General features: G+C 34.6%; 1 protein-coding gene across 1 annotated transcript in view; it reads right to left on the bottom strand.

Moving 5' to 3' along the window:
• The window catches only part of LOC142324184 (uncharacterized), a 315,884-nt gene that overhangs the window by 173,619 nt on the left and 117,087 nt on the right, over window positions 1–25,178 (bottom strand). Inside the window, exon 3 of the mRNA XM_075364931.1 lies at window positions 9,104–9,326. Within this exon, the coding sequence (XP_075221046.1) occupies window positions 9,104–9,326 (223 nt within the window). The remainder of the gene's footprint in view (window positions 1–9,103; window positions 9,327–25,178) is intronic.

The following is a 25,178-nucleotide window of genomic DNA, read 5'->3' as shown; positions in this document are numbered from 1 at the left end:
CTTTTTTACTATTCATTTGTTCGCTCCCGTTTAGATTACGGTTGTGTTGCCTACTCTTCAGCTCGTCAATTCGTGCTAAAAATGCTGGATAGTGTACATCATGCTTTCCTTCGGTTTGCCACAGGTGCGTTTAGATCAAGTCCTGTCGCAAGCTTACTTGTAGACTGTGGTGAACCATCACTTTGGGATAGACGAGACCAGCTTTTATTATCTTATTTTGCTCGTCTCAGAGGACAGCCAAATCACCCGGCTCTTGACTCAGTCTTTAGAAATCCTAATCTAGGAAAGTATGAGGACCATCGACGTCGTACTGCACCGGTAGGTATCCGTACCTGGCGTCTACTGCAGCATATAAATGTTGACACCCGTCATTCTTTCCTATGTATCCTTGCTCATATCCTCCATGGAGAATAAACCTTATACATTTTAATTTTGACCTGACTACATACAATAAACAATCAACACCATCTATTGTCTTTCAGCAAATGTTTCAGTGTGTTCTCTCCAAGATGAAATCAGACGCGGTTGTATACACTGATGGATCGAAACAAAACGATACCGTTGGGTGTGCATTTGTTGTCAATGAGAGAACTTATATGTTTGGTCTACCCGGTATTACGAGTGCGTTTACCGCTGAACTATACGCTATAAATAAGGCTCTAAACATCATTAACCCTAAATATAGAAAAATTCTTATTTGCAGTGACTCGTGTAGTGCTCTCCAAGTCTTAAAAAACTTTTATTCCAAACATCCTATCGTCATTGAAATTTACAACGTAATCGCTGAGTTGAATAATCGCAACACAGAATTAAGTTTTTGCCGGGTCCCTAGCCACGTAGGGATTCCAGGTAATGAACATGCAGATTCCGCTGCCAAAGAAGCATGTAACCAGCCTCCTTTCACCACCCGAGTTGCTACTTCTGATTTCATTAACTATGTAAAACAATTACTAAGAGCAAGGTGGCAAGGTGACTGGACGGCTACCGTTGATAATAAACTCCGTCAGATTAAAGATTCTGTGTTACCATGGGACTCCTCGTACAGAAAACCCCGGTGTGAGGAAGTAGTTCTCTGTCGATTGCGGATAGGACACACGAGGGTCACACACGAGTACTTGTTTACAAGAGGACAAGCACCTCTATGCGCACGAAGCAACTGCCGCGTGACTGTGCGCCACATACTCGTGGACTGCACATGTTATGCGGCATTGCGTTGTAAATTTAAACTACCCAGAAACATCCGTGGTATCTTGTGTAATGATAAAGAGGTTTTAAACCGATTGTTTCTGTTTTTGCGTAGTATAGGGTTAATACAAAAAATTTAATTACTCTTGTCCTTTGTATTGTTTTTGTTATCCGAGTAGCGAGCCTTTTACACTCCCTATCGGAATTTGTTAAATTTTATATATATATTTTTTTTTATGTTTTGCAAATTCGTCTGTGATATTAGTTGTAAGACTTTAAACATAATAGTTTTAAGTTTTATTTCTTTTTAGTTTTAAGTTTTACTTATTTTTAATATGATAGTTTTTAACGTAGTTTTAAGTTACATGTTAGTGTTTTTGTTATCCGAGAATGGGCCTTTTACACCCATTCCGGATTTTGTTTCCTGTGATAGTAGTTTTAAGTTTTAATTTTATGTAACAACCTATTTACTTTCATTTATTTATTTTCCGGGCGATGATAACGTCCAACCGTTTAACGCCCTAAAAAAAAAACAAAAAAAAAAAAAACAAATCGTATCGATTTTTTATTTGCACCATTTTTCTTGTCTTAAATATACCTTTAAAATGATGTATCACACAAAGGGATAAGTGTTCCCATTTAAAATATTAGTAGTTGACCGATATCTTATCCTAAAAGTTACAGTATTTTATCTTGAACGATTTTAAATTTGTTGGGGGGTTTCCGTACTTTTCACTCGCACTCTATATTTTTATATCACGATTAATTTTAGATGTATAGGGTCTGAAGATTTTTAAGTGCATTCCCTGTCGATATTATTATTGCATGTTTAAAATAAATATTGTTTTTAAAACGTGTTGTTGAGGTTTTAAATAAAAAGTCACAGAATTTTTACTGTTTGTTAAATCCGTGAAATAAAAATTAACGTGACGTGGAAAGAACCAGAAAAAGCTATATTAAAATTATTTCAGAATTACTAGGTTTATATGTTCTTGAGTGAACAGTTTTCTTTTTGCGCAAACTAATCATTACTGTTTTTTTTATTAATGTTTAATTCGTTTCGTTTTATATATTGTTTCATAAATAAAGCATTTACATTTATTATTTATTCCCTTGGTCCTTGGTCAGCAGTTACCTTCGACATCTCCTCCCACTGAGCTCATCCTCTTAGGATATATATTCAAAGGTATTATCTAGTGTCAGCCACCCCAACCCGTAAAAATGCCTATTCTGATCCCACCTATGACAGTTGTAAAAGGTACGTTCAGTTGTATCTTCTACTCTGCAGTATTGACAATCAGGTGTCCTCCTTCTTTTGAACCTAAACAGATAAGAGGAAAGCCCCCCGATTCCCGACAACAGTTGTGTAAGCCAATAAGTGGGTTCACTATATTTCCTCCTAATCCATGGCGATAGCTGCGGTATTAGGCGTTTAGTCCACCTTACTCGTCTCATCCCATTGCATCTGCCATTTCCTCAGCAGTAGTTCCTCAGTCATTGATTTGGGGATTCCCTCTCGTTTCCACACCAGTTGTCTAGCCCTTAATATCACTGGGGGTATCCGAGCTATAACCTCAACTGCAGGTCCTGATATAATTCGATATGCGGCAGTTATTCCTATCGCTGCTCTTCGTTGCAGCGAGGTTAGGTGATTTGCATTTCTCTTTTTCTCCGAGGACTACACAGGGATCGCGTAAAACATTATTGATGTAGCAACAGTTAACGTGAATCCCCTCCGGCTAGCACGACAGCCCCTTCTAGATGAGAATAACTTATTAAGTTCAGTTATCATTCTCTTTGTACGCTCCGACACTTCTTTCACGTAGGTAGAGAAGAGTCCAGACCTTTCTACCCACAATCCCAGATACTTTGCACTTCTAGATTCAGCTATTCTGTCGCAGTCCACCTTCACCGCCAACTCCCTCAGTTTTCTCCAACCCACTATAGCAACTACAGACGTTTTTTTGGGTCCAGAGATATTTTCCTTGTTCTCAGCCACTCACTTCTCCTGCATATGGCACTATTTGCAGTTTCCCACCTCATTTTCGAGATGACCTGCCAACAACGGGTCATTCGCATATGCAGCAATGCAACTGTCACCCGAAAGCTCAGTCCTCAAGAGGCCATCATATACTGTGTTCTATATGCCCAATACAGAACCTTGCGGCACACCACCATACATATTAAATTCAATGGGCCCATCCTCAGTGTCTACAATCAACTTCCGTTCTTACAGGTAGCTGTTTAATGTCGACAGCAGGTATTCGCTGATACCCCTGTCCCTCAAATTAATCCATAACAACTGGCCATGGTACACTTGTAAATGCGTTTTTGACGTCGAGTAAAATTATCAGCGATATCTGCCTACTGCGCCGCGTGCCCGCCGACCTGTCTCTCACCTAGTCCATCACATCTATTGTTGCATCTATGGTGGACTTCCCCTTAGTGAATCCATATTAATTCGGGATAGCCCATCCTCAGCATCTAGCTCATCCCTTAGCCTCTCAACAACAATTCTCTTGAACAACTTGCTTAAGGTATTAATTAGAAACAGAGGTCTGTAAGGAATACCCCCACTTGTTTTTGCGCCCGGTTTCGGGAGGAGGACCAATCTTGCCTCCTTCCAGCATCCGGGGAACTTGAAGTCCCTTAATATAGCATTCATGGTGTCAAGCACCGTCTAAGGGCGCCTTTCAACTAGACCGCTTATCACCGTACCAGGAACACCATCAGGTCCCGGGATCTTTTTTTTATTGATTCTGGGAGCCATCTATTGTAAAGCGCCAAGTCATCTATTGTAAAGCGCCGAACATGGGAGCAAGGAATCTCCGTTCTTTCTGTTTCCTCCACCAAAAAAAGGAACGCTACAGCCATTAGCATCTGGCCCCTAGACTGGCATGGAAGTCGCCTACCAAATTTCTTTGTTAAAATTTAGTAGGCTTTATTCCATGGGTTGTCATCTAATGAGTTGTTCCCAACCATCGGTCTTCGCTTTCTTTATAGCCACTCTAAGTCTCTTTCTGACCATTCGGTATTCTTCAGTCTCAGCCTCTGCATTTGCGTTTCCCCGTCTGGCTCGTTTCATAATTCTCTTTAACCGCTATGTCGATTTTCTTAACTAGGCGATCTCTTCTGTCCACCAATATACATACAGTCTTTTCTATGGGTCTCTGAGCCGCAGTTTCCCTTGACATGCATTTTTACCACTGCCATCAGTGGCAAATCAGTGCCATCAACTGGATCAGTTGCCCTGCGCTGGCCCAACTTCATTGCGACAAGATTAGCTATCCTCTTAATCTAAACTTCGTTAGGCCTCAATCGGCTTGAACGTAGGCAACACTGTTGATCACATCTGACGGTAAAAACTATTGGACTGTGGTCGAAATGAAACTCTTCGTCCAAAACACACCACTCTGTTATTCTCGGAGCAATTCTTCCTGGGCTCATACCTCTACCTATATATATTGGCACTCCCTGTTCGTTCAAAACTGTCATCTCCATCTCACTAAACAAATTAGCCAATATGTATCCTCTGCCGGAAAACCTGAATCTCCCCAGTTCAACACACTCCGAATTCAGATCACCGGCAAGAATCACTGCCTTTCTTGACCTCCTGATATTCTAGTTCTGCTATAAAATCTTCATATCTTTCTAGATCACAGTTAGGCGATATGTACCCTGAGATCAGCATATACTCGGTCAGTTCTAGTACTACGAAACCATCTCTTGCTAGTTCACTCAGAACTGCATATGCCCCAGAAACATCTTCTATGGTAGCATCTCCACATTTGTCCACTTGCCACGGTCCCGTGGAAACAATCATCCTGTTTGGTTCCGCCACTACTAAGAAATCAACTCCGCTCACTAGTGCTGCAGCCCAAACTAAATCGTGGGCAGCCACACACCTGTTTGCATTGATTTGGAAGCACTTAATTTTTTCACCTTACAGACGCGGCTGTTAATCCGATGACCGCTTTTATTACACACCAGACATTTGGTATGTTCACTGCAGTTCTTCCATTTATGTCCCTCTGCTCCACAGTTAAAGCAGCATGGACTGCGTTCCAGGCCATTACAGTTCCAGGAGACATGACCCGTCCCCCAGCACCTGTAGCAGCGCTCATCAGATTCCTTGAGTTGGGTCCGGAAAAACACACATCCGATCTTAATTCTATTTTCGATCAGTTTTCTGGTTACCTTCATGGAAGTGATGACCGTAGCATTCAAAGACGCACCGAATGCCGCACTAACGACCTCCTGTCGATCACAGATCTACTTGTAATTCCCCGACTTGTTGCATATCACAGATTTAAGCTCCTCAGCTTTTTGGGAACCATTCATCCGTAATTGCAGCTCATCTTTAGGGTCCTTTCTGATGTACAGGATTTCCCCCGCCTTCTCCATGGCGACAGTTTTTTTTTCACTGTTTTAAATAGGTCCGCATAGGATTTCCCTGCTGACTTGATTATCATGGTGCCACTGTCCTTCACCGGTGGCAATTTTTTAAGCACTGCTTGTTTCTTTATCTCATGACTAACCTGTGCAGCGGATGAAGCCTATACACTAGTCTCATCTTCTATATCTTGATTGAGTGTAACTCAATAGTTTCCTGATGATCTCCTCCAATCGATCAGCCGGGATAACAAAGGTAATTCGCTTACCTTCCTTAACAATCCTCTTCAAGGTCACCAGGATATCAGTCAGGCACCTCTCCTCCTCGTTCTCACTGTGATAGTGTACAGTGTGCTTATTTTTTTATGAAGTCGAAGACATCATCTCCTAACTCTGCCAAATTTTCCGTTGTGATTACTCCAGGTTTAATGACATTGCTTAATACTCGTATGTCCCGCTTTGGCGAATCAGAATTATTCCTCATACTGACTAAGTCACGGAATTGATCAGTAGTAGAATAGTCTTTCACAACTCGTATAGCTTTAGTATCTCCGCTGGCCATCTCTTTAGGGCTATACCTACAATCTCCGCATTCGTCAGCTGACACTTTAACAATGACCGGATCTCGCTTGTCGGATCACTCTCTGTCTGGGAATGGTGGTCCATTATAAGTTTGGGGAAAGAGGCCTTATAGAGATCCTTAACCGAATCCTCTACACTTCCCGCTCGATAACAGATACGCCTGGCACAGTCCTTGCAACTCCTGGTTTCCCCGGAGCCGACCAACAAGACTGCACTAAACTCGAATATCCTCCATTAATCGTTCCAAGTCAGAACCATCAGACACGTCGCCATCTGTGTTAGATTCCACCTCTTCAACCTTCCGTTTTAATGACATCGACTGTACGTCCATCTCTTCTGTAGCTGCTACGTCCTCCTTCGGAGTCGCCAGAGACGGGCTTCAGGGCTCGTCCCCTGAAGTGTCCACTTGCCTGATGATCACCCTCGTAACGCCAGATGTAGAAACCTCATATTCCCGTTCCTCTCGGACTCAACCAGAGCCGCCGCCCCTTTTCACTTCTTTTTTATTGGTCCTCCTGCTCGGTAAAGACATTTCTGACATGTAGTATAATAATGATATAAAAATTATAGTAATCAATAATTATAATTATGAAGTAATAATCAATAATCATAATAGAAATTAAATTCGGTTTTGTTGTTCAGTAAATGTAGCTTACTAACCGAAGCTATCACTCGGATAACGCTATCAATACCACCAAAATATGGAAAATAAAATTAATAATTAATTGTATTTTCTCACCAGATAATATAAGATAACGCTATGTTATTTAAATGCCGATTATAAATTTCAAACCCAAACGATGTTAGCAATAGATAACAACCACCGTTGTCCTCCAAACTCGTATAAAACTAATCCACCCGCGCAAGCAGACAGGCCTAGCAACAGGCGCTATAGCCCTTATTACCAAAAGTAATATCAATAAAATCGATATAAAAAAATCAGCCCGTTAACCAAAAACCAATAGGTTATAAAAAACACTTTCGATAAACCAATCATAATATCCGTCTTATAGTTCAGTAAGAAAAATCCAATAAACCATTCAAAAACATGGAGAAATGCAGAGCCCAATAAAACACACTCGGCACAGGTTCAACTCGCTTCTGGATGTAGTTTGGTCCGGGGATGTTAGAGTTTGCCGTTGATTTACTTACATAAATCATAAAATCTGAAATCTGTGATAAAACAATCATCTCAGACGCATAATTGTAATTAATTAATTCAAAAGAATTGTTGTAATTAATTCAGAGATCGAGGGTCGTCGCTAGCGCCTCCTCTGGCACCTATGACAACTTGACAGAGAGGCGGCGACGCTACTTCCAAAATCTTTAAAATAGTGATTTTCGACACCTTTCTTACCTTCAAATTCATTTTATTAAATAAATAAGTATATTTATGAATGATTGTATTTAAGAATACCGAATAAAAATATAATCTTATGTGCAGTAACAGTCCCAAAGTAACAACTCTAAAAATATTCACTTCAGAGGTGGTCCGACCGAGATCAGCTGACACTGATCGTTCAAGAACGACTCGACCAATTTTCATCAAATTTTAAAATGCATATCTAAATTTCAATGAAACTGACGTAATAGTTTGGAGATTTTTGAGCCTCAAAATTTTATACATAGGTATATATATATAAATCGTTACTCGATTTATTTTCAATCGTAAACACCCGGGATTTTGGCCATACTTGACCGGTCCGCCAAAAGAAATTTCAGAGTAATATATTCTTTTATTTGGAAAACATTCGGCTGCTTGGACATGTAAAGTTTTTGTATTGTAGTATGTCTTTAGAACTGTGTACACTTTAGATTTTCATTTAGCAATGTAACTCATAAATGCGGGAAGAAAAAATTAGATTTAAATTATTGTAATATAAAGGCATCTACTTGGAGCTTACACCGATTTTGTCACCTCTGCTTAGTTCAGATTGCATGAAAGTTCGTGTATTTCCAATACTGAACCAATAGTTATCCTTTATTTAACTTCAGGTCGCTCCGAATCCATTTAAAATGCACAGGATGACGAGCAACCTAAATTACCCGAGTAAAAAAGCATTTTTTTCCTGAGTGCATTTCCAATATATAGCCTCAATCTTTTTTAAGTTAAAAAAGGTATTGAAGCGGTGTTAGTGTGAGAACACATTTAATCCGACTATGTATGAAATTCAAACAATCCAAGTGAAAAGAATTCATCATTAAAAAACTCTTAGAGTGGTTGGATGAACTTATATTTTTAGATGCGTCAAACTCTTTCGGCGGATCGGTCAAATACGGTCAAAGTTCCATCTGTTTTCGATTGAAAATAAATCGAATAACGATGTAGGTTAATCGGTCGATTCCATTTTTTCTATAGGGATCCCATTTTAATACGAGACATATTGTTTTTATCCTACGACGAATTCTACTGGATGAGTTCAGAAACGTACAAAACACGTGATGAACAACTTATTTTTAAATAGTATTTTGTATCTTCCTGATCTTTTTCGTTGAGATCTAGTATATAAATTATTTTTAAAGAACATTAGCTCAACATAAATGTATTAGGCATAGAGTTATACGTACAAAAAAAATATCTTATTAAATTAAATATAAAAAAAAAACTTCATGTAGTAGGAAAATAATCGAATAAAAGTTTTAAGCCTGACAGAATGTGTTTTGATTTCATTTTTGCATAGAGTTGAAGGTGGAATTGTCCATAGAGTTCCACATAAAGTCATACTTGCTCCTAAATAATCTTGTTTGTAAAAAAAAGAACGATCACTTATTTTGAAAATAAATTCGGAGATAAATTTTTGTTTTGAATAACCGAGCTTGTATACGTGACAGATTGCAAGTTACATTTAGGAATAGAAGATAAAATCAAATTGGCCCTTCAAGGCCTATGTCATCAATATATAAGCGATATAAAATGTATATTATAAATGAAAAAAAATCTTACTTTTCTAATCCCTTGAACGCCTCCGGATCAATAGAAGTGATTTTATTCTCATATAGTGTTAGAATTTCTAACGTGTCAAGCCCTTCAAAAGCTTTCGTATGCAGTGCAATAATTTTGTTATGATTTAAATTCAGTATCAACAGGTGATGTAGATTCCTGAATGCTGTCGACGGTACTGAATTAAGCAGATTCTGTGATAGGTCCAATTGTGTTAATCCTTTACCTGAAATAAAACAAAAAAAAATGAATTTTTATTAATTTCTTCTCCTTAAATTAATGTAATTTATTTAATAGGAATACAAGTAATATTATTAAAAGAGTAATATTAAAGTAATATTAATTAAAAAAATGTTTACGTGAATTTGTCCATTCTCTTTATGTTACTACCTGTAAGGTAAAGGCATCTTTATTATAGCATAAGTCGGGAAATATTTTGGTGTTTACAATTAGTAAGTCTTAGACTGTGAATTTCCTCCCAAACAAAAAAAGCAGCTTGACATCAAATATATTAAACATTATCTCTTACGGCGATCTTCAATAACAGATAAAAACAATTCAGAGTGCAATTCTGTAAATTAAAAGGAACTTTCTAGAAAGTAACGATAAAATATCGATCACCGAAGCTCGGTTAACAATTCCGAATGCAGTATCCTCCAGTAATGTAGCTCTAGTAGAAGCAGATGAAAAAATCAATGTAAAAGAAAAGAGAAAAAATTGTGTAGGTGTCGTAGATGTATTTTTTAAAGAAATGAAACAAAGGATATTCAGCAGATCGTTTCAAAATTAGAAGACTTTTTACCGGAATATGGATTAAAAGAAGAAAAAATAAGGATAGGAAACGATAATTAGATTGTCTATACAAAAAAATGAAAAATCGAACGAGTAAAACAATATAATTACTTAAGTACTATATTGAAAGAAGATTTTTAAAGTGAAAACAAGATAAAAACAAGGATACATTCAACCGAAGGTCGAATTTTACTTGTAGTTTTAAACTCCAAAATAGGCACTCAAATTATAAATTCTTCAATTAAAATTTTTCCCTCAACAGGTAAATCATTTTGAAAAGTTTCATCAGCGTTTTTAGTTTTCCATCTTAAAATTGCGTCATTATCTTCTGATCTAATAAAAAATATTGTTAATCCTCCTTTATATATGGGTATATGTTAATATACCCATATATAATATCTTCAAAAAAACCTGATCCCAAATGTGATTAGGTCCACAACAGCAACATTTTCCAGCTCCAAATGTTGATTCAAATCATATTAAAGAAACAACTTCAGCTTGTGAATATGCTATAGTGTCTTTAACAGTACTTAAAATACCACAATAATAATTATTTTCAATTATTTTACTATGCTTCTTAACTTCAATAGAATTTAACAAATATGGTATAAAGTTATCGATTAATCTAATATTCGAATTATCTGCACAAGCGCTTCCATCATTTTTAATTAATTTTTCTAAAATAAAATATTTGAATTTTGTTGAACAAAATGAATCTCAAAATCAATATTTAAATCAATTCTTTTATTTGGGGAATTAAAATTTAAAGTAGATACCGGAGCAAAATTTTTATATTCGGCTCTAACAATATCTTCTACATACGTGTTCAGAGTAAACTGAATTCATTTATTAAGAAAAAAATTTAAATGTTTTGATATTGATACTTAAATCTCTTATGAATTTCATCATTCATTTTGATAGGTTGTTATAAAATTCATTCCATTGATCAAATGTTAATGAAATAGATTTACCATTTAATTCAAAAATAACTATTGTTTCAAGTTGAATACTTTAAAATTTGATTTTGAAATCTGAAATTATTGGAACCATTATTGAAATTATTATGTGAAGTGGTGGACCATTTAATCCATTTAATATAGAAAAAAAGTTTTAATAAGTTTTTTTTTACAAACTGAGATTTATTTTTATTACAATCACTACATTCTGCTGTAATTCTATTTTTATCATTTGATGTTTTAATGTATTTAACTTCATTTGAATTAGTTTTTCTTTTACGTTTAACAAAATGTATTAATACCATTTACATAATACATTTTTTTAACTTTTATAATTTATTTATCTTAACTATTTGTTTTAATAAAGTCTCTTTTAGGTCTTCAGGAATAGAACTCGTACTTTGACTTCTACTAAGTGAATTTTTATTTTTCTCAAGACTCTTTACTCTTTTTTCTAAATTTGAAAATAATTTAGTTACCCCATCTAATTGCGCTTTAATTACACAATAGTTTTTATCAGATCTTTGTGCAACACTAACAATTCTTTTATTTTTAACACTTATATATAATTTTTAGAGAAATTAAAATTTTTACGAAGTTCTTTACCAATTTCAGCTTTGATTTTATTTAAAAATGGAATTACTTCATGTTGGAATTCATTATTTAACTCGTGTATTTTTCAATCTAAGGTTTCTTGATTAATATAGTTTTTAATTTGATCACCGAAAACATTTAAAATATTATGTCCAGACATTTTTACCTTTAATAAAGATAAAATTTTACCATATGAAAAATTTTCGTTGATTTTTTTCAAAACATAAACACATAAATGACCACAAAGTTTGTATTGAATCATAATTATAAAAAATATTACTTTTCCTAAATAATCAATTGATTCTTTAGGAGGATTACTATTTTCATATGAATCAGAATAATAATTAATATCATTATTTTTATAATAACAAACCCAATGAGTTCCAGTTGAACGAAAATTTCCTAAATTTAAAATACCGCATTCAGTATCATTATAAGTTTTTGGAAGTAAATCTTTCATAAAAACTCCTCTAAAATAATTAATATTTGAACAAATTTTTTTCAATTTCTCCAAGTATTAAAAGTTTTATTTTGAAATTTTTTCCAATATTTTCTCTAATAAACATTAAAGTTTTAGGATCTAATCCAGAGCCTTTTACATCTTTTAATCGATCATCAAGCCAATTTAAAATATTTCTAACAGGAAGTACTTTATCTTTAACAGCAATAGTCCCTTTTTTAACATAAGAAGTAGCTTTATCAACAACAGGTATAAATTCACTTTCATCAAAGATATTATTTACCGATTTTCATATCTTTTAATTGATTATATTTAAAATTTAATCTACAACTAACATTTTCTTTTTTACATTTTTCAAATCTTTTAAATTGTCTGTCTGTTAATAAAATAATATCATCAGCACCATTTTTTATCTGATTTAAAGAAAACTGAATTGTTACACCAGATTTCTTTTTAAATTTAGATTTAATTTTATCTTCTTGACCAGAAGTAAATTTAACTTTATAAGAACTCATTTATTTAGAAAAAATATATAAAAATTTATTATTTATGTTTAATCCCATTCCTAATTTTCTTTTTATTTTCGTTCCATTAGTAGTTAAATATGGCCATACTTTTTCATTCAAATCGGCGTCCTTTGATAAAACTCTTTCCCAAGCTTTATTTTTCAAGATTTTATCAGCAATATGTCTATTTGTCACATCGTAAAACTTACTATAAAAAATATCATGTTCTTTTGCAGCTTCATCTAATTTATTTGTAGGTTTTACATCATTTTCTATATTTTTTTTCAAGTGGTGTTCCAGGTCCTAAATAATTATATTCGGGAGCATGTAAAGCAAAGGGAATATTATTTATAATAGAATTTAATAATCCTGACCCCTCTTTATCATTTAAAATTTTTGATGGAAAAGCTATTGTAATTCTAATTAAATGTATTTAATTCCTCCTGGAGTATCTATTAATTTTTGTAATTGCTCATGAAAAAAACGTAAAATACTTAATTTTTCATTATGAAAATTATTATTTGCAGTTTGTTCTTGAGCATAAATATAATTTAATCTTGAAAGTAACCGATTTAAATTATTCAATTAGATTATCTGTATATTTAAATAAGCCAGATTCTTCTGTACTATCATCTAAATTTTTAATATAAAATTTATCTTCATTAATCATTCTCCAAATACGCCCGAATAAATTTACATATTTATCTCCTTAACTTGATTTAGGCTTTTTAAAATCGAATCATTTTTTTGATAAATTGAATCGGTTTGAATTAAATTCTTAACATATTGTCTATAATCATTATCAATATATAAACTTGGATTAGGGGCACCGTCATACGTTTATAATCTCCATAATCCTGGAGTTCCCTCATATCTAATATTATCAATTATTATGACATTTTCCATTAAATTTTATAAGTTTAATACCAATCGTATAACTTTTATGTTTATTATAATAGATTCCAAATTTATCATCTTCAGCTGTTGGTAAAAATTTTGCGGCTATATTATCTAAAGTAATTATTGTTTTATTTAAAATTTCTATTGTTTCAGGTACATGTTCAGAAAAAAAAACTCCCTTTTTCAATCATCGGAGACATAATATTTTCTTCAATTTTTTTAATTTTTGAAAAACCAGGAGTACTCATAATATTAGGGTTAAAATCATTGAAATCATTATTAATATTTTTTATTGGAACCAAACTTTTTATATTTTGATTTAAATTTGAAATTTCTCTAATTTCTGATTTTGCTTCGCCAACAGCTTTTGTTATCGGTTTAAATTCTTTTTCTCTAATTTATCCTAAATATTTTTCTTTTTTTATTTGATGTTTAAATTTATTTTTCAACTTTTTTTCAATATGATCAAGTTAAATTGCTTCTTCAACACTTATTTCTTTTTTTTGAATAAGAAAAAATATATAAACATAATGTTAACGTAAGATAAACATAATATAAACCTAAGTACGTTTAAGTTAACGTAATTACGTTTCGCCGACGTTAATTTTATGTTCAATTTGACGTAAATATTTCCCGCTACTCAATTTTCTTGTTATTCATAAAATTTTTCAAAAGACATATCTGAACCTACAAGATAATCATATATTTTTTCAGTATTATGTTTATTCTGTTTAAAAATACAAATAAAATTTACGTTATTTCTCCCTCTTACAAAATAATCTTCAATAATCGATCGATCATCTAATAAACAGTCATCAAGAACAACTGATGATTCAGAATTACAATCGTAAACTGAAATTAAATCATCACAATTAGAATAAAAGAAAGAAACTTCTGCATTTAAACATTTTTCAACATTTTTAAATCTTCTTACCATATCTCGATAAGCGTTTTGTTCTAATGATTTACTAAAAATATATAAATTTTTACAAGGTATTCAATCATTATAAATAAAATTTTCTAATAAAGTAGTTTTTTCACATTCTGATGAACCTATAAATAAAGCTCTAAAGGATATGGAATCAATTTTTTTTTTTATTATCTCTATGAAATGTTTTTATTTAAAATTTTTCTCCCATTTAAATAAGATAAAATTATTAAAACACAAAATGAAATTATTTAAATTGGAGGTAAATCAAACTTAAAATTTACACTAGAAAATCCGATTCATTTAGACGAAAATTTTAATTATAAGATCGGATTAATTGGTTTTTATAGCGATAATTTCACTCAAAATATTGATAAAGATTATTATTATACTTTTTCAGAAAATTCAGATGTTAAAAAGGTTATTATTATCTTTTGGATTTACAAACCCGTATTAGAAAAAAATTTGAAAATTATGAAAAAGGAAAATCTGAAGAATTTGAATTAAAAAGTAAAGATAATACAGTTACAATAAAATCTCCAGTATTTTTTGGTTTTTGTCTTGCATTATATAAATTATCAGGTTTTCATGATAATGATAAATATGCAACTACTTTAAAAAATGATTGTTTAGAAGATGGAGTATATTAAATGATGAAAAAAATCAAACATATTTTGGTAAATATAATCCTAAATTATGACCATTTAATGTTATTGAAATTCCTTGTAATGTTGTTGAATCTAATATAATAAATTCTTTTGATCCGCATAAGCATGAAGAAACTGAAATTTTATATTCATTTTATCCTAATGTTTCTTATCTAAAATAAGTGAAACTCCCCAAAATATTCATTATATTCCTTTTAAAAAATCTTTAAAACAAATTAGAGAAATTAATATTTTAATTCAAGATGAAAAAGGTAATGTAATAAAAACTAATGGAGCTAATAATATTATTTACTTAAGTATCATCTCTTATATAGATGAATAATCTCGAAGACTTAATTCACTGTCATAAATGTAAATAAAAATTTTTATTTTTATTTATCATTAAAAAATGCTTCAATATGTCATATTTGCGAAAAGCTTTTTAAAAGTAATTTAAGTGAAGTTGATGATTTCGATCCAAATGAAGTTGAAGAAGTTATTGATGTACCGTATTTCATTCGCAAGGGTGTGCCGGTACTAGCGGCGACGGTCAGCCCTAACTAAATTAATGTAGTTTTACAATTTTAATACAACAAATTTTGTTTGTACAGTCGACAGACTGATGTAGTTGCAAGGATTAACGCACCAGGTACCGAGCCGACTGGGCGATCGAGTCTTCCAGATCCAGCCAGACCGAGTTGGTATTTTACCTTTAAATACTTTATTCATTTATTTAATTCTACCGCCTGTGACGTCACAACATAGCAGACGACTACAACGGCTGAAATATTAACTAAATAAAATAAAATAAATAATATTTGAAGTGTAAAGAAATAATTTGGTTGGCGACACAGTGGAATTTCAGGTTTCGCGGTCCAAGAGGACGAGGTAAAAGGGAATTCTCTACATGGAAAAAGGGAAATTCCAAGACGGCGGACTGCGATACTAGCGCTCCTTGTGGTGATAGAGGAACTATTGACACAGTATACCCGCTTAGTTTAGAGCATTGTTTTGGGGTGAGGGTGCGATATTACAAAATTTTCTTTTCAAATATTGTTATTTTTAAATCGTTAACAAATGTGTCTAAGAAAAGTATGACCTTAATTAGACGCAATTTCGAGATAATGTGGATGGATGACTTTGTTCTACAGCCTCAGCCCTTTGACCTTTTAATTTGAAAATTTAATGGCGCCAATGCCCCCTATATAGAAGTAATCTGACCGAGTTTAGTCAAAATCGATCCAGTAGTTCTGGATGTATAAGGTGATTTAGAGGCCAACACCGAACACACACACACACACACACACACACACACACACACACACACACACACACACACACACACACACACACACACACACACACACACACACACACACACACACACACACACTTACGTACGAACATTAACATCCGGAAAAGTTCCATCCCTTTTTTGGTTCCGTAGGTTTTGAAAACGTGAAGATCCGTTGAAAACCGCATTTGAAAATGCGATTTTCCTCGCGTAAGACCCAAGGCTATATAAATTCGAAGTATTTTTAATTTCTGATTGCCCGTTAATCCGGATCTACTATGAAAATGTGCAAGTTGTTGATAAAACGCCAACAACAATAAAGAAATTGCAAAAATTGAAATATTCAATATAGCGTTCTTTCTTGAGCTCACTACCTACTCATTCCATAAGGGATATATCTATTATTGATCAACATTTGAAAAATGCATTTTTTAGAAAAAGCGTGTTTTGGTACCTTTTAAAACCTTTGGTAATGCTCAAACCTGATCATTGATATTCTGTTTTTTCAAACATAAAAATATTCTAATTGTTGTTTGTAAGGTAAAACGTTTACTTTAAGATGATTTTTCAAAAACATAAAAATTAATTATCATGATGATTTAATAGAATAAATTTAAAAAAAACATAAAAAGTTAAATGTAGGACTTTGTGCTTAATTTCTTGTGTGATCTCACTAGTTATAAAAGTAAGTACTAGCTGCTGCTCTACATAGATGCGTAGGTTAATTTGCTGGCATAGATAGATATATTTTCGTCCTTATTTGCTGAAATTTTATTTAAAATAAATTAAAATTATTTAAAATTCAATAAATTCTCTTTTGAGATATTTTTTAAGATGCATTTCTCTTTTAATAAAATGCTAATTCTGAATTGTGAAGGGTGATATGCCCTTATGTATCATCTCTGCTTTTTTTATTTCCTTGTTCTAAGTAAAGGAAGTATTGTGGTTGCGAAAAATTTCAGTTTTCAAAAAATTTCAGTGTCCAAAAAAATCCAAAATAAAAAAAAATTGATTTTGGACTTTTCTTAACTGCAGTAATAAGCCCTCATTGGGAAATTTTCAACGATATATCATAGTGGTACTTATTTTCACCGGTTCAAGAGTTGTAACTAAATTAAATTTTAATTAATGAAATATTTGGTTCTATTAGGGGAATAATATCGATTCGAATCAGACTTCATCTCCTTTTTTATTAAAAAAAAATTTTTTTTAATTTATTTTTTAACATTTTTAAAAAAAATTAAATATATTGATTTATTAATAATTATTAACCCGTAGTTGTAAAAATAAATTTACAATTTATAATTATTCAATAATAACAATAAAAAAAATATGAAAAAAATCAGAAGTTATAGTGAAATAAAATTTTATGTACTCTTTTGTTTTTTTTGTTTTTTTTTTCTGAATTTTTACGGGTATCGACTGCTAAGGTCATTAGCCCTCGTCACATTCTTTAAAAGAAATTATTATCTCCATCAGGATCGTCATATGTAAGGGTGTAAAGGGCCCTTACATTTTATTTAAAAACACAAACTGCACAATAACCATTAAGACATAAAAGACAAGGACAATCACAAACACTTACGGGATGTAAAGGGCCCCGATATTAAAATTTGAGATAAGGTTCTCAAAAGACCATGAAATTAAAATTAAAATTAAACTTATCAATACCATTTCTTTCTTTCTTTATATATATATATATAAACTACCGCTTAGAGTATCTTTTACCACAGCTTTAAACTTTCATTTTATAGACTTTTAAGAAGTCCACTGGCGTGTAAAAATGCAACTATATTTTCTTCATTTCCATTATCCAGATCAGCTCTAATATTATTTGTAAGACGGAACCTCTTTCTGAGGTCCTCATATATGGTACACTCTTCTATTAGATGCTTGATTGTCAGTGTTTTATTACAAACACCGCACATTGGTCTCACTTCGCCGGTTAACAAATATAAATTTGTTAATCGCGTGTGACCGATTCTAAGTCTGGTCACCGCTACTTGTTCACGGCGAGTCAACTTAAAGTCGCTTTTCCATTTATAAGGAGAAGTTTTTACTGAGTTTAATTTTGTATTTAAACTCCTCCATTCAGCGTTCCACTTATTTCTTACTATGTTTGTTAGACGGTTTTTAACATCTGCCACTCTTACAGGAAATGCATCCAAATCATCGCAGACTGTTGCCTTTCTGGCAGCTTCGTCTGCGATTTCATTACCTGTAATACCAGCATGCCCCGGAGTCCATACAAATACGCATCGCTGTCCTCGTTGTTTTAGTACGTATAAAATGGACAGGATGTTTGCAATTAGGACATCCTTAATGTTCTTGTTCCGAATTGCGACAAGTGCACTTAATGAATCGGAACATATTAGCAGTCTCTCTTCGCAATAGTGTTCAGTGTAGCGAAGAGCCTGCTGAATTGCAGTTAGTTCTGCCGTGTAGACACTGGCCACATCTGGCAGTTTCCAAAAGTGGGCTTCTTCATTTACATATATTGAGCATCCAACACCATGTTCGGTTTTAGAGCCGTTAGTATAAATTCTAATATGTTCTTCGTAGCTACTGACGGTTGCCAAAAATTCCTGCTGGATGATCACTGCTGGTTTCTTTTTTATTTCTTCTTCAGAGAGATCCAAACTTGTATTTACCGCTGGCAAGAGCCATGGCGGTATTTCTCTAGTAGAAATTGCCAATGTATCTGGAATGGCAATTTCATATTTATTTCTTAATTCGTGGTACCTAATTCCGGCTGGTCCGGAATAGGTAGCACGACGTTCGTATAATGCAGCCATGGGATGATTCGTAAACAATTTATTATTTATATGAGGAGGGAAAGCCCATACATTTGCTGCATATCTTAACAAGAGGATCTCTCTTCTATAATGTAGTGGCATTATTCCGGCTTCAGACATCAGACTAGCCGCCGGACTTGTGCGGAAACCGCCTGTTGCATATCTTATTCCGCTATTATGAACTACGTCTAACTTTTTTAAATGCGACTTTCTAGCGGAAAGAAAACCTGCTTGATACGGTGATATCAGGTTTTCTTTTTCCAAAACCCAGACGAGTCGATTATTAATCATTTTTTCCAGTATTTTTCCCATAGCATACGTCAAAGAATGGACGATAGCTATTGGGGTCTGTTAAATTTTTATTTTTCTTTGGTACTGGAACAACATGAGCTTTCCACTGCTGCGGGTACGTTCCATCCCGCCATATTTGATTATAAAGTTCTAATAATCTGTGTTTTGCAGTGGTATTCAGCTGCCTGATCATATTATAATGGATTTCATCCGGACCAGCAGCTGTGTTACCAGCTTTTTCCAACGCTTTCGCGAATTCTTCCATTTTAAATGGTACATTATATGAGTAATTATACTCAGTTCTAAAATTTAGTAGACCTTCGAGTTCTTCTTTTTTGGTTCGAAAACCTTCCTCGTAGTTGGCCGTTCTGCTGGCCTTTTCGAAGTGATTGGATAACAGCTCTGCAATTTCATATGGAGTGTCTTTTATTTCATCTTCATCTTGAAGGCTAGTTATGGGAGCAAAATCATTACGCCCACAAATCGCCTTCACTTTCCTCCAAACATCTGATGCAGTAGTAGTTTTGTCGATGGATGACACGTATTGCTGCCAGGATCGTTTTTTCGAGTCTATCATAAGACGTTTTGCATACGCCCTGTATTTCTTAAAGGCTACAAGATTTTCTATACTAGGACGCTTCTTAAAGGCGTTATACGCCCTTTTCTTTCTTTTTATAGCTTCACTTATTTCATCGTTCCACCATGGAACGGGTTTCTTGGTAAGTTTCCCAGATGTTTTGGGAATATATCTCGATGCCGACTCAATTATTGCATTTGTTATGGCGTCGACATCGTCTCCGATAACTCCAGTTGTTTCTGCGAGTATCGTTCTAGCTGTGAAGCTCGTCCAATCTGCCTTATCAAATAACCATCTTTTAGATGGATATGTATTTCTTGTAACATCAGTTACAATTTGCACCGGGAATTGATCGCTTCCATGCAGATCGTCTATGACATGGAAGCTGTACCTCGGTGCTATCGATCCGCTTATAAGTGCAAGATCTATACAGGACGTCGATCTGTCTCTGGCATTGAAAAAGGTTCCTGATCCGTCGTTTAAAATAATAAGTTCTGAATTCATCAGGAACCCTTCCAGTTCTCTTCCACGGGGATCTACTCGATCCGATCCCCAAAGAGAATTATGAGCGTTAGTCACCCACCAGTAAAACAGGTGGGGGAAGCTCGGAAATTAGTCTTGCTATGTCATCCTTATTCCAATCAAAAATCGGCAAGTATATTCTGCAGACAGTGACCTGAAGCGGATGCTTCATTCTAACGGCGACCGCTTGTAGGTTAGTGTTTAGAACAACCGCTTCGGTGGTAGCTCTAGTCGATGTTAATATAGCTACTCCGTAACTCTTACATTTGGCGGTTGATCTCGCCGAAATATATCGAATCCTTTTAATTTAAATTTTCATTTCGGCGGAAATGTGTTTCTTGCAGACATATACAAATCGGGTCTACATCATGTACCAAGCGTTGGAGCTCATGGATGTTTGAAAAACATCCATTGATGTTCCATTGTACAATCGACTCGCTAATTTTTAATTAAATTATTGTCTGGGTTTGCCTTTCGGCCATCCTTTTTTTCTCTTCTTCTCCATTATGCGAACGGCATCAAGTTCGCGGAGAACGTCGTCGCCGGCGTAGCTTCCGGCCTCCGAATCAGAGACCACCGAAGCCGCCGACGACGACGGGCATGGATCGGCGCCGGTTTCAGGCGCCGATTGAGAGGCGGCAACCTGGCCGCTCCTCGACACGGGGGTCGCACCGGTCACCGCCCGTGGAAGGGGGGGGGGGACACTCGTCCCCCCTGTGAAATTTTTTGTGGCCTCTGAGGCTTAGAGGCCACTTCAGTTACAGGAGGCTTGGGAGCCTCCATAACAGACTCTGTAGCTGTCACTTTCTTATCTTCAACTAAAATCTCACTAAGACGGACTTGAATTTCAGGTTTAGTGTCCGTTTTCTTCTGTACTGGAGCGACTTTCAGTTTTGGAGATATGTCTTCAGGTGGCTGTACAATTATTCTTGGCTTAACAGGTTCTTTAGTGCTGAGAGGCTTCATTTTGTTTTCAATTATCCTCTCAATTAAGCCAGCCAAGGTAGGTGCGAGTTTGTTGATGATTGCACTCTCATCAACAGCAACTGGAGCAGGAGCAGGAACAGCAGCCGCAGCCTGAGCATAGGTTGTTGTTGCTCTAGGTCTGTGGGCGTTTACGATCTTTTTTGCTTCAAAGTAGCTGACTTTTTGCAGGGTTTTTACTTCCTGCACAGTTACTTCGTCTTTGTAAACAGGACAGTTCCTGGATCTACAGGAATGCTGTCCTCTGCAGTTTATACAGGTAGGAGGCTCCTTACACGGCTCTCCTTCATGAACCTCATCACCGCACACGCATATTTGCGGCCTCTCACACCTAACAGCGGTGTATCCAAAGCGTTGGCATTTAAAGCATCGCATTGGTTGCGGGACAAATGCCCGCACATCCAACCGATGTATGCCCGCTCTTATCTTCTCCGGCAAACTAGGCCGGTTAAATGTAAGAACACGGGATGCTGAAGGTAGGACTTCGCCATTCCTTCTCATGTTCAACCTCCGACATTCTAATACTTCTTGCGGCGCTAATTCTTCTACAATCTCCTGCGCTCCGTGCAGTTAAGAAGATCCCGACAGACCACAACACTCCTTGAGGTGTTGAGCGTGCCGTGGGGATCAACATGTACAGCTAGCTCTCCAATTTTTTTAAGACCTAGGATCTTCTGTGACTGTATATCATTTACAGTCTCTACATGAAGTCCTGTGAAAGTTTTCCTAATTTCCTTAACAGGGCCTCCAGCACATTTTGTTATTTCTCGAGCGATGAGGAATGGACTCACCTTCGAGAAATTACCATCTTCTTTTGTAACAACTAAGTATTTTGGTTTGAGAATGCTGCTCTTGAAAAAAGCTTTCTGCAAGCTTTTTCTAGCCTCAATCTCAATGCTTTTAGTTTCCGCACTCTTTCGGCGTTTCGCCTCAGGCGAAACGGCCGGTTCTAGACGAGGGTGTTTACGTGAACACTCTGCCACGTTTATTTGTTCAGTTTCCATGAACAATTAATACCTTCTGTAGTAAGGCTAGCCGCCGGGGTACACCCCCACTCCAGGGTTACCAACCCTGGAGGTCCGTTCCGGTACTCCGGTGGAACCGGCATATGTCCTGGCAGAGAGCGGATGCGCAGTCTCTGCACTGACTCCAGGCCCTTACACACCGAAGCTTTCAGGGCTCCCATGCTCCGAACATGGGCACCTTAACTACTTGCTTGCCATCGCGGGGGGCATGTGGACGACGAAAGGTCTCCGTTACACCTGCAAATAACTTTGACCGTGGCCGCCACATCGCCAGCTCTAAAGGCGGTATTAATCTATTTCCATAATCGTTAAGAATTTCGTATCTGCAGGTGGCCGCAAAGTCCAGTCCTGTAATTCGGCCTATAGATGAAAATCGGCCGAAAAAAGCATATCCGAGAAACAACACTCGGAACCCCGTTAGCCAGCTATATGTAATGTACTTGAGTACAGCTGTTGCCGCCCTGGACGTGGAACGTAGATGTTGTGTTCCGGACGTGGGGAATGTCTACCTCAGGGCTAGATGTACTCTTAAAAATGTATATATGCAATTTAATGGGCATTATTACATATGCGTATATGTAATAGATTTGGTGAAACATCTGATTATTTAATATTAATTGAAAATTATAATTTAGAATCGTATTATTTTTGGATTTTCTACTTTAATTTTTTAAATTATTCTGGAATTTCTGTTTAATTTTTTCTACATTAAAGTTAACTACAGTGACTGAAAAATAGACCCTCACAAGAAGAGCATAAACAGCAAGGCATTCATGCCCGATCTTTAATAAACTGCAAAAAAAATTCTTATCTTTTAGTTCATTATTACGCCTCTAATATTGCTGGACAATATTCTCCCTATGTCCGAGTTGATCATCATTTCGTTTATTTGTTTTTTGTTGCCGATCATTTAACCACTCTTTTGGTTTGATATATTTCTTCTAATCTTAGTTTGTGTACACGTTCTCTAAGTTTCAAATTTTCTCTCTTTATATTCATCATCCACTCTTAATCTTTTTATTCTTTCTTTGGTTTTAACATTTTCTTCCTCTTTATATTTATTATCTTCTCTTAATTTTTTTATTCTTCCCTTGTTCTTAGCATTTTCTAAAGTTCTATTGCAGTACTCGTTCGATGCACTTCATCATCCTATTTAATTCATCATTAACTTATACGCAAAATGATGTTAAAAGTTAATTATTTAGAGTTAATGTATACCAACTGTAATAATGTTAATTGCATAAATAAAGTTCACGTTTGATTTATAAATAATTATTAACCTCCGATTATAAAAAGTTTTACGTTTTTAGTTATTTATTAATGTGTTCTTTTATGTCGTAATTTTACTCTATGTATCTTGTTGCGTGTAATAGAATAGCCTGCAAGTGAATATACGGCCTGCCTTCGCACTTTTAATTAATTATTAGTAGATTAAGAAAGAGATGCCTGTTAATTGCGGTCGTTGTTAAATAATAAATTTATTTACAATACGTATAATAAAATTGGAAGAAGAGAGTTTATAGACTAGTCTAATTTAAAAATTTTTCGCATTCGCAGTTAGTATTACCGAGGGAATATTGTTTTTATTTTTAAAATAAAAAAAGTTTTTTTCAACTTTTTGTGTTTTTTACGGTTATCGTTTCTTACTCAACTAATTTATTTATTTTAAGTTATCAACTGTCTCTTAAGTTAATATGATTTTATACCCCCAGTTTTTTATCTGTCTTATACTCTCTTACACAGCACACTTTATTTAAAAATAAATCTGATTTAATAAGTAACATTAAAATCAGATCATCCAAAGCAAAATACACGTTCACTTTGAACGGAATTGTATTATGTTCCTTAGTAATTATCTTTTAACTTTAACCGATTTACTACATCTTTCAAATCTGTTTTACTTATTTCTCTATAGTTTTTTACTCTCTAAACGAGGCGGGTGAAAGCAATACTTTTTTAATATTATTTTAACCTTGTTTATCTGCAGGTGTATCTTCATATTTGACTTTATAGGGGTTATAGGGGGAAAAACGAAATCGATTCCAGATTTTGCATAATAAAAGTTTTTTGTTTTATTATTTTGTGAATATTAATAAAGTAAAGAACTTTTGTAAAAAATATATTTTTGCTAAATTTCACCCCCGCCCACAAAAATTGTTTTAATTTTGAACGATTATAGAAGGCAGTAAAATGGGTGATTTTTGTTGCAAGTTTTTAAAAAAATATTATTGTGAACACTTATATAAAAAAACTCTTTTGTAGAAATTGCTAAATTGCACTCCCACTCCAAAAAATAGTAATAATTTTGAAACGTTGTAGAAGGCAGTATAGCGGGTCTTTTTCGTTGCAGTTTTTCTATTAGCATCTCGTTGGATCCACAAATTTTTTCCCCATCAAAGTGGAGTCTTAACCCAGCCACCCACCCATACACATCCCACATCCTACTTAGCGGCCGAACTACTGCTGTAGTCGTCTGCTATGTTGTGATGTCACAGGTGAGCGGTACAGTTAAATAAATGAATAATATTTAAAGTGTAAACATTTATTTAAAGTGGCCGCTAGAACCGCTACACCATACCCACGTCACTGAAATACGGTATGCGTGCGCGCTTTAGTTAGAATCATTGAATTAAAGAAACAAAAAGTATATTTAAATGAAATGAGAAATATTTTTAATTAAGTTATGTGTGCAAGCCGTGTATCTGAAAAAACTGCGTGACGGTAAAGTCCTACATCTGTGTTGTCAGCTTTATTTTAGCAGTAAAAACTTACTCGAACGGTTAAAAAAAAAAGATTGTCTCCAAGAA

This window comes from Lycorma delicatula, chromosome 4 (assembly GCF_047948215.1).
Source record: "Lycorma delicatula isolate Av1 chromosome 4, ASM4794821v1, whole genome shotgun sequence".
NCBI classification, from domain to species: domain Eukaryota; kingdom Metazoa; phylum Arthropoda; class Insecta; order Hemiptera; family Fulgoridae; genus Lycorma; species Lycorma delicatula.
This window is presented reverse-complemented; position numbering and strand designations above follow the sequence as displayed.